The sequence below is a fragment of the Pongo abelii genome, chromosome 14 (assembly GCF_028885655.2).
Source record: "Pongo abelii isolate AG06213 chromosome 14, NHGRI_mPonAbe1-v2.0_pri, whole genome shotgun sequence".
Taxonomy (NCBI): Eukaryota; Metazoa; Chordata; class Mammalia; order Primates; family Hominidae; genus Pongo; species Pongo abelii.
The window spans coordinates 84350599-84367548 of record NC_071999.2 but is presented as its reverse complement, the minus strand read 5'-3'; the positions used below and the strand labels follow the sequence as shown (position 1 = coordinate 84367548).

Here is a 16950-nt window from a genome sequence, read left to right as displayed (position 1 = left end):
CTGGGTTCAAGCAATTCTCCTGCCTCAGCCTCTCAAGTAGCTGGAACTGCAGGTGCCTGCCACCACACTCAGCAAATTTTTTGTATTTTTAGTAGAGGTGAGGTTTCATCATGTTGGCCAGGCTGGTCTTTAACTCCTGACCTCAGCTGGTCCACCCGCCTTGGCCTTCCGAAGTGCTGGGATTACAGGCACGATCATCTTGATAACTGTACAGTCAGCCCACTATATCCAAGGGTTCATCATCTGTGGATTCAAACAATCAAGATTGAAAATTAAAAAAATAAATACATATAAAAATAATGCAGTTTAACAACTATTTGTATGACATTTACTTTGTATTAGTTATTATAAATAATGTAGAGATGATTTAAAATGTATGGAAAGATGTACGTAGGTTATATGCAAATATAGCACTAGCAATTTTCCATCAGGAACTTGAGCATCCATGGATTTTGGTATCCCTAAGGGTCCTAGAACCAATCCCCTGTAGATGTGGGGATGAGGTGGGGACAAACTGTACCTTTTTTTTTTTTTTAACCCGGCCCGCCTCAATGTACTTTTAAATTCCCCTCAGTAAAGCAGTTTAATATGCCTCAAGTTTTTTGTTTTTTTTTTTGAAATGGAATCTACTTCCCTGTTGGAATTCATGTGACTTTTCTTATTTTCTGGATGATATCTTAAATAGAATCAAAGATTTGGCGTTCTTAAAAATCACAACTAACATTGAATTAAAATGAAGGCAACATAAATCCCAATTTTTATCAGTCAGGCCACATTTTGAGAATTTAAACTGTATGTGACTTTCTCCCTGCTAAACTCTTTTGATGTGTAAAGAATCTATGTATCTACAGAATTTTAAGTACAAAATTCAAACCGTGTTGGCGTCAGTTTAGCATATGTTTGTATGTGTTTAGTGTCTATGCCTGCCTCATGACTATGCAATGCTTTTTCAGGACGAAATAGATTGTTTACAGAAAGAAGTAGAAGAGCTTAAGAGTAAAAATCTCAGCTTGGAGTCACAGATCAAAACTATTCTGGATCCTTTAACCTTGGTGCAGGGCAACCAGAATGAAGACAAACATCTAGTCACAGATAATCCAAGTAAAATTAACCCAGAAACTGTAGCAGAGTGGAAGAAAAAACTCAGAACAGCTAATGAAATCTATGAAAAAGTGAAAGATGATGTGGATAAGCTAAAGGAGGTAAGTTGTGGTTTTTAAAAATCTATTATGGTTGTTTTTAAAATAAGTACCTTCAAAAGCATAAATAGCCATATTATCTTGACTCATCATCAGATGATTTGTGAGGAAAGGACAGAATCTCTGGATGAGCATTTATATGCAATAAGAAGACTTTTTCTCATTTAAATATCATTAACTGCCAAGAAATATCAGGTGGTTCCATGTGTGACTATAATTAGAGACTGTTGTGCTTCTGTATAAGATTGCATCTTCTTCTGGAAGAGTAATACCAATTTAAAGGATGTGTTTCTGTTTCGTCCTCTTTGTGGTTTGCCATAGGTTTTTTAAGAGTATATCAGTGACTTCCCCTGTGTACCTAAAAACAAACACATACCCATTTTCGCACCAATGAAAGGAAGAGTTTTGACCTTATCTTTTCTATTGCTACCACTCTCTTATTTTTAAGACTGTAGATAGATAAAGGCTTAGTGACTAATTCCAGGACAGCAATAAGCAGCTGCTTTAGACTACTTCATGCAAAAGAATGGTGTGATTTATGAAACTGGTTCATTTTTTTCAGTTATTCTTTGAACAAGATACAGCATGGTGAAAAAGGCAAACCTCTAGGATTTTTCAGCCTAGAAAGGGAGATAAGATCCATGCCATCAGCACTAGATGTTACGGTCAACTCCTACAACACCATCTTGACCCAAGTGACCAGCCTTTAGCTTGAGTTCAAGTTTATCCACAGTGGAGTCCTCTTGTGCTGTGAAAGGAGATGGCTTCGTAGTACTCAGTTCTACAATCACATATTCAACTATTTGCATTTCCTTAAAATACTATTCCCGTGTGAAATTACTAAATCTTATCTTTCAAAATTATTAATGATTTCCATATGGTATTTTAAAGAAGTTCCCGTGTATATTGGCTCTCAGGTCCTCAGGTTAAGTAGCAGAGAAATACTTGCAACTTAGATGTAAGCCATCTTCCACATATAAAATAATTGTTGTTTGGGCTCAGAAAAGGCCAGGGTGAGGAGAAGAGAGAACCTAGTGCTTTTAGATAAAAAAGAAACTACAGACATAATTGTACTGAGTTTGTTATAAGTGTGTAGGAGGGGGAAGTGCATAGTTTCTTTGGGTATTGATGGCCAGTGTTAGTACCTTGATTTGTTAGAAGACAATAGGATACTAAAAGGAATGCTAACTGGGAAATTACAGTATTTATCAATTTGCCTTGTTCCCTTTAATTTCCCTGGTTCTTCTTGAGCCGTTGGTAAGCACTATATGATCTCTCCTTTGTAGTTATTAAACTTCGTTTAAAGTTTTGGCAGTAAATATTTCTTAGAACATGAGGCTTATAAGGGTGATATGAGGGATGGATATTGAAGAATACATAAAGCACAGTTAATTTTCCTTTGCTCTTTTAATGGTCAAATGTTAAATTCAATACTCAAAGCTACCCTGGGACTTCAAAATTCTTTGGGATATTGAATAAGCCCATTTTCTATGCCTAGTGATGCTAGTAGGTAATAGGCTATAAACTGGGACATAAGTGAATGAAAAAACATGGACTGCAGAGACAAAAACTAAAGTGTGGAGTAATAACATACTCAACATAATCAAATACAGGAATACAAAAGATTCAGAATAAAGGACTACTTAGCATGAATGAAGTGGACTTTTTTTCTGATGTTACCTGGAATGGTTGAGTTTTGAATCGTCATGAGGCCAGTGTCATTACCCAATCAGTGTTGAGAATGCAGAAGAGTTAGCTGAAATATTCATTATTCTTTTAGGTGCAAAAGGTAGGCAGAACTCTGCCCTTCATAACTTTTACTCACCTAACCCTCTTGAACTTGAAAAGATCTCTGATAGTTGAGGAACTAGCCAGCCTATAATGAGAAGTATTAGAGAGTCAAAGGACTGTTGAGAGACTGAAACATAGCCATACAGTAGTGGTGGGGGGCAAGGAAGGGGAAAGGAAATCAAATGAGTTTCTAATTTAAGCTTGTCATCATCATCAAAAAGCATTCACTAAGTGCCTCCCCTTATGGTGCTGTGCTTGAGAGCTTAATTCATTGTCTGCATATATGAGGAAGTTAAATGGCTTTCCTTATATCTTCAGAGAAGCAGTAATGGTGTTTATCAATCACTTAAAGAATTAACTCTCCACAGTCCTGGTTGGTGTGCATTCATGAAGATAAGCAGGTGCCTAGAGCCCAGAGGGAACCTGGATGGGTCTAAGTAAGGGAGTTAGACTTTATGCCCCCAAATAATGTTCTCTACCTTATTTCTCCTGTGATCCTTGCGCTGCAGCTTATGTGGGTAAGTAAGTAATACAGTCAGAAGTTCTGGAAATTCATCAAAGTAATAGCCAAATTTTTGAAATACGTTTTAAAGGCTTCTTGGTTTAAACCTTTTTTGGTGACAGTTATTCTTGTGACCCATTCACTTTGTTCTGGTCAAAGAATTTCCCTTTCCCAGGTTAGTGAGGTTGTTTTCCAGTCTAGGGAGTGTTATTTTTCTTTGTAATACGTAAAAGCAATGAGTAGGGAATTTAAAGGAAGTAGCTTCTAAGACTCTAAAATTTAAGCACACTAGTTTTCAGTGTGTCCAGAATCAGTGTTGAGCCTCTAGATTTTCTAGCAATTAGTGTCCTGTTAGGTAATTTTTAGGTGTTATACAATTCAAGAAAGAAAATCATACTTGGAAGGTTTTTTTTTTTTTAATCAAAGAACAATTCATAGAATTTATTAGAAAATACTGATCCAGGCCTGGCAAGTGGCTCATACCTGTAATCCTAACACTTTGTGAGGCTGGGGCAGGTGGATCACTTGAGGCCAAAAGTTCAAGACCAATCTGGCCACTGTGGCAAAACCCCGTCGCTACTTAAAATACAAAAATTAGCTGGGCATGGTGGCACACGCCTGTAGTCCCAGCTCCTCGGGAGGCTGAGACAGGAGAATCACCTGAACCCTGGAGGTGGAGGTTGCAGTGAGCCAAGATCACACCACTACACTCCAGCCTGGGCAACTGAGCAAGACTCTTTCAAAAAATATAGATAGATAGATAGATAGATAGATAGATCCAATTTTGAGGGCCCTAGAAGTTGTGAGCCAGAACATTGGAAAAGCCTTTTTGAAGAAAAAAAATCAAGTGGTTAAATCATATTAGATTTGTTATTACTAGAAAAACGTATTTTTAAACAGCACCCCAGAAATCAGTTTCAAAGCTCAAGAATTAACTCTTCAGTATTAGTTTGCCGATATTGCATGTGGTATGTAACCTTGCCTAGAATATTCAGTTATGTGAAAAAGAAAAAAAATCACACATATATTTGCCATTAGTATGGTCCCTTAATGACTCTAAGCTAACTAACATAGTTTCGTTTATTTCCCTGGATAGGATATTTGCAAAGTGCTTGGGGAATATGGATTTAAAATGCTCAGTAGTATTCAGTTTCTGAAGTCATTCCCAGTAGTGATTTTAAGTTTCTGAAGGCCATGTTCTACTATTCAGTTTTCTGGTATTATCACTCTAAAAAATACAGATGGCTTATGTTGTAATTTTTACAAGGCACTTTTATTGTAGCTTTTGCTTACTTATTTTCGATTTGTTATTTTAGGCAAATAAAAAATTGAAATTGGAAAATGGTGGTCTGGTGAGGGAGAATTTACGACTGAAGGCTGAAGTTGATAACAGATCACCTCAAAAGTATGTATTTTGCTCACAGAGCAATGCTTCAGATTATGTCAATATTTTAGACTAGGCTGCTGTGAGGGTTTGTTTTTTGTTTGACTCTTCATTTAATCATGTAGATTTAGGTAGAATGTCTTGCCTTTAAAAGCCAAGTTTATACTTCGTGTTATTGGTAAAATTTTAGTCTCGGTTAAGGCTAATTTTAAAGAAAGAATTTTATGCCTGTACTTTTTTCTTATCTGGTGAATAATGTGACCTAACACAAGTGAGCATTGACTTGGTTTTACATATAACTGTTTCATAGTACTAACATAGTAGTGAGATTAAGGTAATGCCCTTTAGCTATTTTCTTAGATAGTCTTAGTAATAGTTAGTGTTCATATAGTTCTTTCTCTTTGCAAGATACAACAACCTGTAATGAAGAACTATTATTATTCTCTATTTTCAGATGAGAAAATGGAGGCATAAAGAGATTAAATTAATTTACCTAAACCTTCACAAGTGGAAGTGTTAGAAATAGCATTTGACCAGGGGTGCAGTGGCTCATGCTTGTAATCCCAGCACTTTGGGAGGCAGAGTTGGGCAGATTGCCTGAGGTCAGGAGTTCGAGACCAGCCTGAGCAACATGGCAGAACCCCATCTCTACTAAAAATCCAAAAAAATTAGCTGTGGGTGGTGTCAGACACCTGTAATCCCAGCTACTCAGGAGGCTGAGGCAGGAGAATCACTTGAGTATGGGAGGCAGAGGTTGCATTGAGCCGAGATCATGCCACTGCACTCCAGCCTGGATGACAGAGCGAGACTCTGTCTCAAAAACAACAAAAAGAAATAGCATTTGACCTTAGATAGCCCAGCCTCAGGGTCTGTGCTCTTAACCATTACACTAAAAAGCCTATCTGAAATAGAATTTAGGACATTGTTCATTGAATTTTTTGCTGATTTAAAACTATACAATTAAGTGAACTTATTTTTCCCTTGTGGAGTAGTTTTTATTCCATTCCAGAAGATAAGAATTTGAAAGCATTGGACTGCTTAACAGTTTGTCTGTTCAATATTTTAAGAAAGAGTTGAGATTTAAGGGTTGCAAATGGAGAAAAGATCGCAGACAGCACTTAAGGTTCTTCTTTTTCTAGAAAAAAAAGATGACAAATGAGAAGACAATATGGCCCCCAATGTCCAGCAACCTCTCTGAGGGAGGGCACATGAGAACGCCACACTTTCTTCCCATCCAACCACTGGACTTCATTTCTTTCTAATGGAAAAAGACATTGCAGGAGTAAGCAAACAATGGAAATTTATCCTACCAGAAATAGCTCTCTGCTTGTCATTTCAAAAGGAGGAAATGTTGCCCTTGGTAAAACCAGATGTGGTATTAGGAAATGGCAGAAGCTAACCATAATTACTGGAGGCAGAGATAACTAACCAATGAGAAAGAAGCATGGCTTTTACGTTTAAATAGTTTCTTCCCCTGTGCTCTCCAACCCCATTTTTCTTTCACTTCAGATAATGTCCTACTTTGACAAATTAGTGAAATAAGCTTAGGAAGTGTTACTGTTATGTAGTGGTTTGAATCTCTACGCCTATCATTTATTGGCAACTTGCCTTGCCAGTCACAGTAATGCTTGTCCATTAGCCATTTCCCACAGCATGCTGAATGGAACGAAAGCTATTTTGTTTGTAGCTCTTATTTCTTGAAAACTTGCCCACCAGGTTTCACATTTAATGCCAGCCACAAGGATGTGTGTTTTAAAATATCCATGGCTCAAACTGGATAAAGAACTGAAGAATCTCACCTGAGGAAACTTGGCCTCTGTCTACTCTCAGAAAAGGAGCTGCACATCTGAATCCAATATAACTTTAGGATTTTCCGTCTTTAACTTCCATTGCTTCCCTTCAGGGGAAGGGAACAGTTCACTTGAAAAGCGATTTGAGCTGGAAACCATATTCCAGATCGATTTGCAATGCATTGAGGTATTAAATGCATTGCATTTGATTTATAGCCTTGTTTACTCTGCATCACCAAACCCTAGTGGGATTCAGAGAGAAGCTGACCACAGCTGAAAATACCCAGATCTGGTTCACCTGAGGAGAGCTCCTATTTGTATGGAAAAGAATAAGACATTTCAAGAGTTCACAAATAAATGCAAGCAAGTAAAAATCACCCATTCCATTTTAATCCCTTGGTTTAGGAAATGCCTTGACTAACTATTTTTCTCTTTTCTACTTGGTTAGGTGTCAGGGTATACTTTTGTATACACTTGGCCTTAGTCTCCAATGTATCCTACAAGTTGAGCAGAAGTATTCTACAAATCATACAGAAGAGAGAGCTTTAAAGTTTAGACACTAGAGAGGGAAAAATATTAGGAAGGTGTATTAGCTCAGATTGTCATAACAAAATGCTATAGGCGAGTGGCTTGAACAACAGATTTATTTTCCCACAGTTTTGGAGGCTAGAAGTTCCACATCAGAATTTGGCAGGGTCGGGTTGTGATATCGGTTCTCTTCCTGGCTTGCAGATGGTTACCTTCTTGTTATGTCTTTATATGGTTGGGGGAGAGAGAGAAATCTGTCCTCTTTTCCTCTTAAAGGAACACGTAATGACCTCATTTAACCTTAATTGCTTCCTAAAGACCTTTTCTCCAAATACAGACATGTTAGGGGTCAGGGCTTCAACATACGAATTTGGAGGGGAGGGTGAGGACATGGCTCAGTCCATCACAGAACATATTTCTTTCTAAGATGCTCCAACACATACCACGCTATTTTCCAAAAACTTGACTAAAATCTGGTATGAACAAAGGAGATTTACATTGTTCTCAAGAACATGGTATTGTATAAAAACGAATATATTTTACATACAATCTTTTAAAACCAATACCATAATCTTTTAAAATGAAGGTGTTGGTTATCATTTGTCTCCTCTGCTGTGGTGTACCTGGACGTTTTTCCTTCCTCAATTTTAACTTAAAAGCCCTCTTGAGCAATGTGGCAGATAGCCTACTAAGCATGTTCTTCTAGGTTTCAGTAATATTCATCCTGTTCCTTGCCAAAAATTCATTGTCCTAATATCCAAACTCGTGGTCCAGAAAATGCAGTCTTTTCCTTTGGCTTTATCTATTTAGCCACTTTCTGAATTCTTACTGTGCTTCTAAATTTATTTCACCTGGAGGAAACCACCTGTTTGGCCCTTCAGTTTCCCCTAACTTGGACTCCTAAGAGATTCGGATTTGCTCTTCAGAGCTCAAGGGGTGGTGATATGACCTTTAAGTTTACAAGAGTAATATGTGAAGAAGACTTACTCCACTTGCCAACCCAGAAATAATGAATTTTTCCTTACTTAACATTGTGCTAGATGCTTTGAACAAAATAAATACTCTCTCTGACCCCTAAAGAAGGTTGGGTTCCCTTGCTGTGATTTCTTATTACCTGTACTTTCCCTTAGCAAATGTCACAACTGCTAATAATTAACACTTTGTGTAATTGTTTTATGACTTTGTTCTGTTTGAGCCAGGGCTATAATATGTAGTCACTATTGCAGCTACTGCGTTTTATAGGATTCTGGCTCCCATGCCGCTCCTACTACGTATCTACTGAGTAAATGAATGAAAAAAGCATAACTCTTATGACTGAGGAAACATACAGACAAATCCAGAATGTGGGATACTCAATAGGAAAAATGACTAGGTTTCTTCATTAAGTCATTGAGGGAGGGTGCTGCTTTACAATAAAAAAGAACTATGAAACATAATAACCAAATGCAATGTGGACTTGTTAGCATACTGATTAGTAACAAACTGTTGAAAGACATTTTAAAGGCAGCTGGGTAAATTTGAATATGAAGCAAGTGTTAAACGAAATAATAGTAAGGAATCACTCTTAATTTTGTTTAGGTATCGTGATTACTTAAGAAAACACCATTTATGTTAGTCCTTTTGGGCCGCTATAAAAAAATACTGTAAACTGATAGGCTTATAAGCAACAGAAATTTATTTCTTACAGTTCTGGAGGCTTAGAAGTCCAAGATCAAGGTGCCAGCTGGTCTAGTGAGGCCCACTTCCTGCTTCATAGACAGCTGTGTCTTTTTGCTGTATCCTCGCATGGCAGAAAGGACAAAGGAGCTTTCTGGGACATCTTTTTAAGGGCATTAATCCCACTTATGAGGGCTTGAATCTTTTGACCTATAGGCCCCAGAAGCCCTTACCTTTAAATATTATACCGTCACCTCCTAATGGCCCAGCCTCCAAATACCATCACTTTAGGGATTAGGTTTCAACATAAGAATTTATGGGGGACACAAACATTTAGTCTATGGCACCATATTTTCTTTTGGAAATGCATCCTAAAACATGAACTATAGAATACTTCGGCAAAAGGCAAAGGATATACATACAAAGGAAATAAGACACAAATCTTGATAATTGTTGAATATGTGTTATGAGTAAATGGGAGTTTATTATGTTCTCCCTACTTCTGTGAATGGTTAAAATTTTTTATATTAAGGAAAAAACCCCAGCAAAACATGGTCCCTGCTTCCAGAAAAGTAGCTAATGAAGGCATGACATGAAAATATATGAAACAAATGCTAAACAGGTACTAAGCCAAATAATTGAGACAGCAGTATGGGTTCAGAGAATGGTGGTTAGGTTGCAGGGATAAGGAAGATCATTATCAAAAAGGACTTAAGCCCAGCTTTGAAGGATGGAGATTTCAGGGAGGAGAAAGGCATTCTGAGTGAGAGAAAACAGCATGTGCTGTTAGGAGTACTAAGTGGTCCCTTCAGCCCCAGTCCTTTTTCTCCAGTAGTAGTAGCCACATATCATGGTACTACTCAGTAAGCACAGTAGCTTTCTTCTCAAATTTATCAAAGCAAAGGTCCATGTAATTTTTACATCTCTCTATTGTGACCACATCGCTCTATTTTTATAGCTTGGTAGCATGACTCCACTACATCCACCACTTTCTACTCTAAGCGGAAGGGCCTGTTCTCAGTCTGAATATTTAGTGGGGAATGTGAAGCGTGTCACACCTCCACATGGTAAGAAACATCAAGAAAGGGAAGAAGCTGAAGGGAACACTTAAGTACTGGATTTCTCATATTCCTAAATTCCCTTGACTTTAATTACTACTCCTAAACTGTGCCAAGCAATGTGGATATACTTACCCTTGGTAGAGTTAGAAGTTCCTTAGTGATTTTGTAACTTGAAGAGATGTGAAGAATTGACTTGTAAAGCATTTGAAAGTTCTGTGCCCTCTCTCCATGTCTCTGTTCAGTTGTGCCACTTTTTTTTTTCTCTAGCCACTTGAGGCAGGGATCATGCTATGTCACCAACTATTATGAGGATTTAGTAGAGCAGGTATTTTTGTCCTCAGCTACTAACTCACCTTAATAGTATGGGATATACTATTAGGTCATTTATATCAAACTTGGTTATAATTGAATTAATGGCTTTTCTTTCTATAAATATGTATGCAGGAATGTTATGTGTTCTGTCATTGTGTCTTTAGTGAGATCTATGGGTTTGATAATGTTCCCTGAGTGCAATTCATTTTACTGTACAGCAACCCCAAGGCTTGTCATTATGGACAAGTCTTCACCAATGCCTCAGCTCCTTTTGGGGGAGGATAAAGGCTCTAGATACTCTGGGCAGTAAGTAATATTTTCTGTTATTAATATATGAACAGAAGTGTTCTGAAGAGGAAGGAATAGACTTCATTGATTGTGACCTGGGCTTGCTTCCTTTTTTGCTCTATTTGTATTTCTTGAGCCATCAGAAATGAAATTTAAAATCAGTTAACTTAGGGCTTTAATAATTGTCTGCCTATATGTCAGAGATTACAAAACAAAATCAAAATCTTTGACCTCACATTCTCTCCTGAACTGCAGGTTCATGTTTTCATCTATCTTTTTTGTGCCTTTACCAGAGATTCTATACCTCAAATTAACCACAGAGCATGGTGGTTAAGAGCTTAACTCTGGAATCAGACTTCCTGGATTCAAATTTCCCTTCTTCCATTTTGTTCCTCCTTTCCCTACCCAATTCATTTTCACCATACTCAAAACTGTCTTTTAATAAAGTACATATCAAATTATTTAAATCTCCTGCTTAAAACTATTCAGTGTTTTCCTAGAATAAAATCCAGACTCTTCACTGGCTAGTCTGCATCTGCCACCTCTTCTTCGTCTAATTCTTAACTCCTCCATCTCATCCTACTCCAGTTCTACTAGACTTTGTTTCTAAAACATGCTGCGTTTATTTCCTTTGCTTAGAATATTCTCCTTGCAGATCTTTACATGGCTGTCTCCTTCAATCCTCAGATGAAGGGAAGCCTTTTCTGATCATTCAATCTAAAGCAGCCCTTTCACTCAGCACCTTTTACTGCCTTAACAGAAGACCATAATAATAAAATCATGATTGGGTAAAACAGTAGAGCATGGTGATTATGAACACAAATCTTGGAGCCAGACTCCGTATGACCGAACACTAATTTTGTCTACTTACTAGCTCTGTGATTTAGACAAAGATATTTAACCTTTCTGTATCTCAGTTTTTGTCTTCTGTGCAATAGGGTTAATAGTACTACCTATCTTGTAAGTAATAGTAAGAGTTAAATGAAATGAAACTTAAAATACCCTTTTAACAGAGTCCATAGCTAGCAATTAATATTATAGTATTGTCTTCACAGCCATTATCACTATCTGAAATTATCTTGTTCATTTAATTGCGTGACCTGTTTGTTGTCTGTCTCCTCCATTCTAAACTCTAAGTTCCTTGCTGCCTATCCCCTTCATTTTCAAAGCCCCCAGTATCTGAAGATACCTGATATATATTTTTTGAATAATTGAATGAATAAATAAGTAAATAACATTGGATAAATTAATCTTGAAGTCTTTTTTTTTTAACATAAAATGAGGGTGCGTTATTGTGAGGATTAAAGGAAATCTATTACCTTGACACAATGTGTCGTATAAAGAATGGGAAGACAATATAAATCTTCTATAAAGATACATGCTTGCATATGTTTATTGCAGAACTATTTACAATAGCAAAGACATGGAACCAACCCAGATAACCATCAGTGATAGACTGGATAAAGAAAATGTGGTGCATATACAGCATGGAATGCTAGGCAGCCATAAAAAGGAATGAGATCATGTCCTTTGGAGGAACATGGGTGAAACTGGAAGCCATCATCCTCAGCAAACTAGCACAGGAACAGAAAACTAAACATCACATGTTCTCACTTATAAGTGGAAATTGAACATTGAGAGCACATGGACACAGAGAAGGGAACAGCACACACCAGGGCCTGTTAGGGGGTGGGGGCTGAGGGGAGGGAGTTTAGAGGATGGGTCAGTAGGTGCAGCAAACCACCATGGCACACATATGCCTATGTAACAAACCTGAATGTTCTGCACATGTATCCCTTTTTTTTTTTTTAGAATAAATAAAACAGGTAGAGGTGGGATGGGGGAATGTGTATGTCTAAAAAATCATATTCATAATCCCTCATGCCATGCAAAAGACCCGCTTTGTTCCTGTCCTTCTTAATGACTTTAGTACTTTAGTATGTTCTCTGTAGCCTACCTTTTTAAAATGCCTCTGTAATCGATCTTCTCATTTTCACTAGTTTAGATCCATATTATTTCTTGCCTAGCCTGTTGTAACAGCCTTTCTACTGCTTACCTTTCTTTCCTGTGCTGTCACCCAGGCTGGAGTGCAGTGGCACCATCTCAGCTCACTGCAAGCTCCGCCTCCTGGGTTCGTGCTATTCTCCTGCCCTCAGCCTCCTGAGTAGCTGGGACTACAGGCACCCGCCACCATGACCAGCTAATTTTTTGTATTTTTAGTAGAGATGGGGTTTCACTGTGTTAGCCAGGATGGTCTCGATCTCCTGACCTCATGATCCGCCTGCCTCGGCCTCCCAAAGTCTGGGATTACAGGTGTGAGCCACCATGCCTGGCCCCAGTATTCTTAGTCTAGTATAAAAGGATCTTTACTATATAACTTCAGTTTAATATCCTTGCCTCTTCTCTAGCCCCTCCCTTCTTGTGCTCTGCTCTGGCTATGCTGAATTTCTCATTGGGCCCACATTCACCATATTGTATTTTCCCTGGTTCTCCACATTAGCCTCTCTTGTTTTCATTCTTCCTGGTTAATCCCTGTCTGTCCTTTGAGATCTAGCCCAGTTGTTGGTTTATATGTGAGGCTTTCCATAATTTTCCCAGACAAAGGTAGCATTTTCCTCTTGTTCTTTCGATTACTCTTCTTCTACCCTGTTGTTTTAATGATCATGTTGTATATTGATCATTTGCATGACTGTCGTACCCAGTTAATCTGGCAGCTCCTTGGTACCAAGACATATTTTTTAAATCCACATTTGTGTATTTGTACAAAATACGTATATATGTGTGTGTATCTTCCTTTTATGGAGTCTTACAGAAGGAAAGAGTCTTTGTACTCTAATACTTGAAGCTTAAAGTACAAAGGATGTAAGAGAACAGGAAATCAGAGATTCCTGGGACTTTCTACAAATTAGAGCAAAGGATTTCTGGAAGCTTTCCTCTTTAAGTTATGCCAGAGATTCAGAGTTAGAAACAGAGGAGGTGATAGTAGGGACTTGCCTGGCTACAGTCTTGAGTTTCTTGTCTGCATTTATTTACTTGAGCCAGATTTTCCTTCCTTTACCTGTCTCCATGCTGACTGTGAGCTGTGCAGTTCCATTTCACAGGTCTGCTCTTTCTAAACTATGTCTCAAGATATGCTAGTAATGCTCTAACCTTTTGGTTCCTCATCAATACCGCTGGTCTGGCTGGCTCTTGCTGTTGTCCCTTCTTGACCTATTCTGGCCTTTTTTGTTTATCACGATTCTTCTCTGACAACTGTGGTGATTCCTAGTATTTGACCCTAGCCTGATCCAATGACTGATTCTGCTATGCCCTTTGGTTTTCCCAGAAGGGGAACTTGTAGACTGTCAGGGGAGCCTGATGATACCCTGGGGCCAGACTGTGACAGCCAGTTGTGCTCAGGCCCCTTGGCTGCCTGAGGGACCCTTCTCTGGGTATTCAGCTAATTGGGGATAGACAGGTACTGCAGTTTTCTGTCAGTTTGTCTTTATTGTATTGATAAGGTACTTGGGGAGGTGGCAGTGCATGCTAATGACTAAACAGTAAGGTTGTCAGAGAGATTATGAACTGTTTGAGAAGAGGAATGATCACTTCTCCTTCGTTTTCCTTCTTCATAGCCCCTGAGCACCCATTAGTCCTCAATAACTGTCATCTGAGTAATAATTACAGGGTATCTAGATCAGTTTTTTGTTTTGTTTCATTTTCTTTCAGATTTTGTTTCATGCTGAGAGAGAATAAGAGATAATTTAGTTAAGGTGGAAAATGTATAGACAGGTAGATACTAATCCAGAGATTTTTAAGTATATTTTTTATCACTCAACAGTAGTTGCACTCTTTTACAGTATTGAGATTTTGTTGTTAAGGTTATTTTATTCTGGAAAAATATGTAAGTCCTTTATTTCTCTTAGAAATAAAAATATATGAAATAGCATGTCTTAATATTCTCTCCTTTCCATGACAGATTAGGATCCCTGTTAATGTCCTGCAAATTTCAAGGCTGATCTTGGTTGGTTGAAGGGAGCAGAGGGGAGAAAATGAGGGCATTTCTGCATGGAATCAAAATGAGATATATTTGTCAAATAGAATAGAATTTATTCCACAGTAAAAAGAGTAGTCTGTCCTCACAGGCAATGCAGAGAAAGTAGTACTTAGAGTTAGGCATCCTGTTTTGAGCAGCTTTGCCCAGTGTGCTGCCCAGAGAGAAGGAAAGAAGCCTTGGAAATGGAGGGTAACTAGTTGCAGTTTCCAAACAGAAGGCCAGAGACCATGTTCCAATTGCCATAGAAGCAAGTAGGGTGAAATTGGCCAGCATGGAACACAGTTTAGTTCTTATTTCTCCTTATCCATCTGCTGACCCAATACTATGTGGGTCAGCCCTTAGAGGCTTACCACAAAAGGGACCTGTCTGTTCCTCTTCAGTTCACATATACTGTTCAACACTCAGGTCATTTTTATTAATTTCTAAGGCATCTCAGCTAGAATTTTCACCACAGTTTTTAACTACAAATGCATAGTTGGTTTAATAAGATAAACACACAAAGAATTTCCTTTAAAATTTTGTTCTGCAGTGAGCCGTGATCATGCCACTGTACTCAAGTCCTTCAGTCTGGGTGACAGGATGAGATCCTGTCTCAAAAATAAATGAATAATATAGTGTTAATAATATGAGCTATTAATTATTAACCCTGCTCTTCATTTGAAAACTTGAAAAGCAAACTCTACTTTGATTTTTAAATGGTACTTTTAGAAGATGGAGGGATAAGGAATTACTGCAAGGGCATAATTCTTTGTCTTGTTCCCCTGTCTTTATCAACTTTGTCTTTAAGGGTGAAATTCTGGCGTTTTTTATTTTTGCAAATATTGGAACACTTTCTGTTTTGTGATAAAACTAAGATGCAACATAACGTAGCTTGTATTTTTTTATTTCTCTTAATTATACCCTGAGAAATAACCCATGTGATGTTTAGGCCTTAAAATTTTGTATTTAGTTTTTCTCATTTCATATAAAAAACATCTTTTACTTGTAGTTGAAGATACCTGCTGATTGTACATGAACCAGGCAAGTTTATCATACATACTTTCTATACATAGTACATTTAAGTATTATGCTTTCAGCTCTGTTTCAAACTTAGTCTTTATATCTCTGGTTAAATATTTGGGTTGGCATTTACCAGGGTGGTCTGTCAATGCTACTTTCATGCAAGTCCACTTTAATAAATGATCTTTTAAAATTTCAAAATATTACTGGATTTATGCCTAAAATATGGTGGTTGTTTGATAAATGTTTACTGAATTTGTGCATACATACTATATGTCTTCCTACAATTTTTGTATTTCCTCTCTGTGTTTCTATTAGCCAGTGTATGTACCGATAAATAGCACAAGAATGCTAGTTCATTGACTCTGTATACACATTGTGCCTAGAAAAATCCAGTCTACATTTTGATATGAAATATAAATAGGTGCTGATATTATTTAAGAAGGGCCTTATGTTCAAGTATTTAATATGGTTTCAAACATGGTGTATGGGGTCAGAAGGACTTGGATTCAAATCCTATTCCTTCTGCTAAGCCCCTTTTAAGCTTCTCATTTCTCATTTTTAAGATAAGAATAATGGATCTTGCTTCATAAAGTTGATATGAGGATTAAATGAGATAATATATATCAAGCATATAGCACTGTGCTTGATACCAAGTAAATACTTAATGAATTGTGGCAGCTGCTTTTCTTTTTGTCATCATCATTGTCAATAGTAGTCAGTTATACAATGTTAAAGATGTATTTGTTACACTTACTTTTGGTAAATTCCAGCCAAAAGTTCACTTTCCTTTTTTTTTTTTTTTTTTTTTAAATGTTCTCTTTCAGTATATCTCATTTAACATTTTTGTGGAACCAACACGTGTGACTAGGATTGACCACAGATAGTACTTTTATGATTAACAAATCTCTAGGAATGTAGCAGTTTTGTAACTGAGAGCTTAATTTTAAAAAGAGAAAACTCTCTTGAGGAAACATTGGCAAATTATACAGCTCAGCAACAGTATAAATGTATGGGTTGCTTCCCAGAACTTCCCTAGTAGTTTAAAGACAGAATGTTTCCTCTCTACCCTCCCAACACGTATACAAGGATGGGTAATGCACAAATGATCCATAGGAAGCAGGTGAGAGAAAAGAGATGCCAGAGGCTTTGAACTTTTCCCCCACCACCTAAATACAGTTTTGAGTTTCCTACAGCTCTGGTCCTCCCTGTCCGCTTTTCCTAAAATGTGCCCCACCCACCCTGCACACATGTACACGAGATAGATACCAGTACCAGGACCTTTTTATTTTTCTTCCCACTTCTGTCAAAACTCAGATTTCTACAAAGCTCCTGTTAAGGCTACTCACTTATTAAATGTAATCAAAAAGAGGAGTTAGGAAACTCAGAGAATCTGAAACTGGT

At 37.6% G+C, this 16950-nt stretch overlaps 1 protein-coding gene across 3 annotated transcripts in view; it reads left to right on the top strand.

Moving 5' to 3' along the window:
• The window catches only part of OBI1 (ORC ubiquitin ligase 1), a 45808-nt gene that overhangs the window by 18465 nt on the left and 10393 nt on the right, over window positions 1–16950 (top strand). For 2 of the 3 annotated variants that reach the window (NM_001131643.1, XM_054528627.2), the window contains 2 exon segments: window positions 954–1202; window positions 4809–4897. In NM_001131643.1, coding sequence (NP_001125115.1) covers window positions 954–1202; window positions 4809–4897 — 338 coding nt within the window. 3 annotated transcript variants of the gene reach the window in all.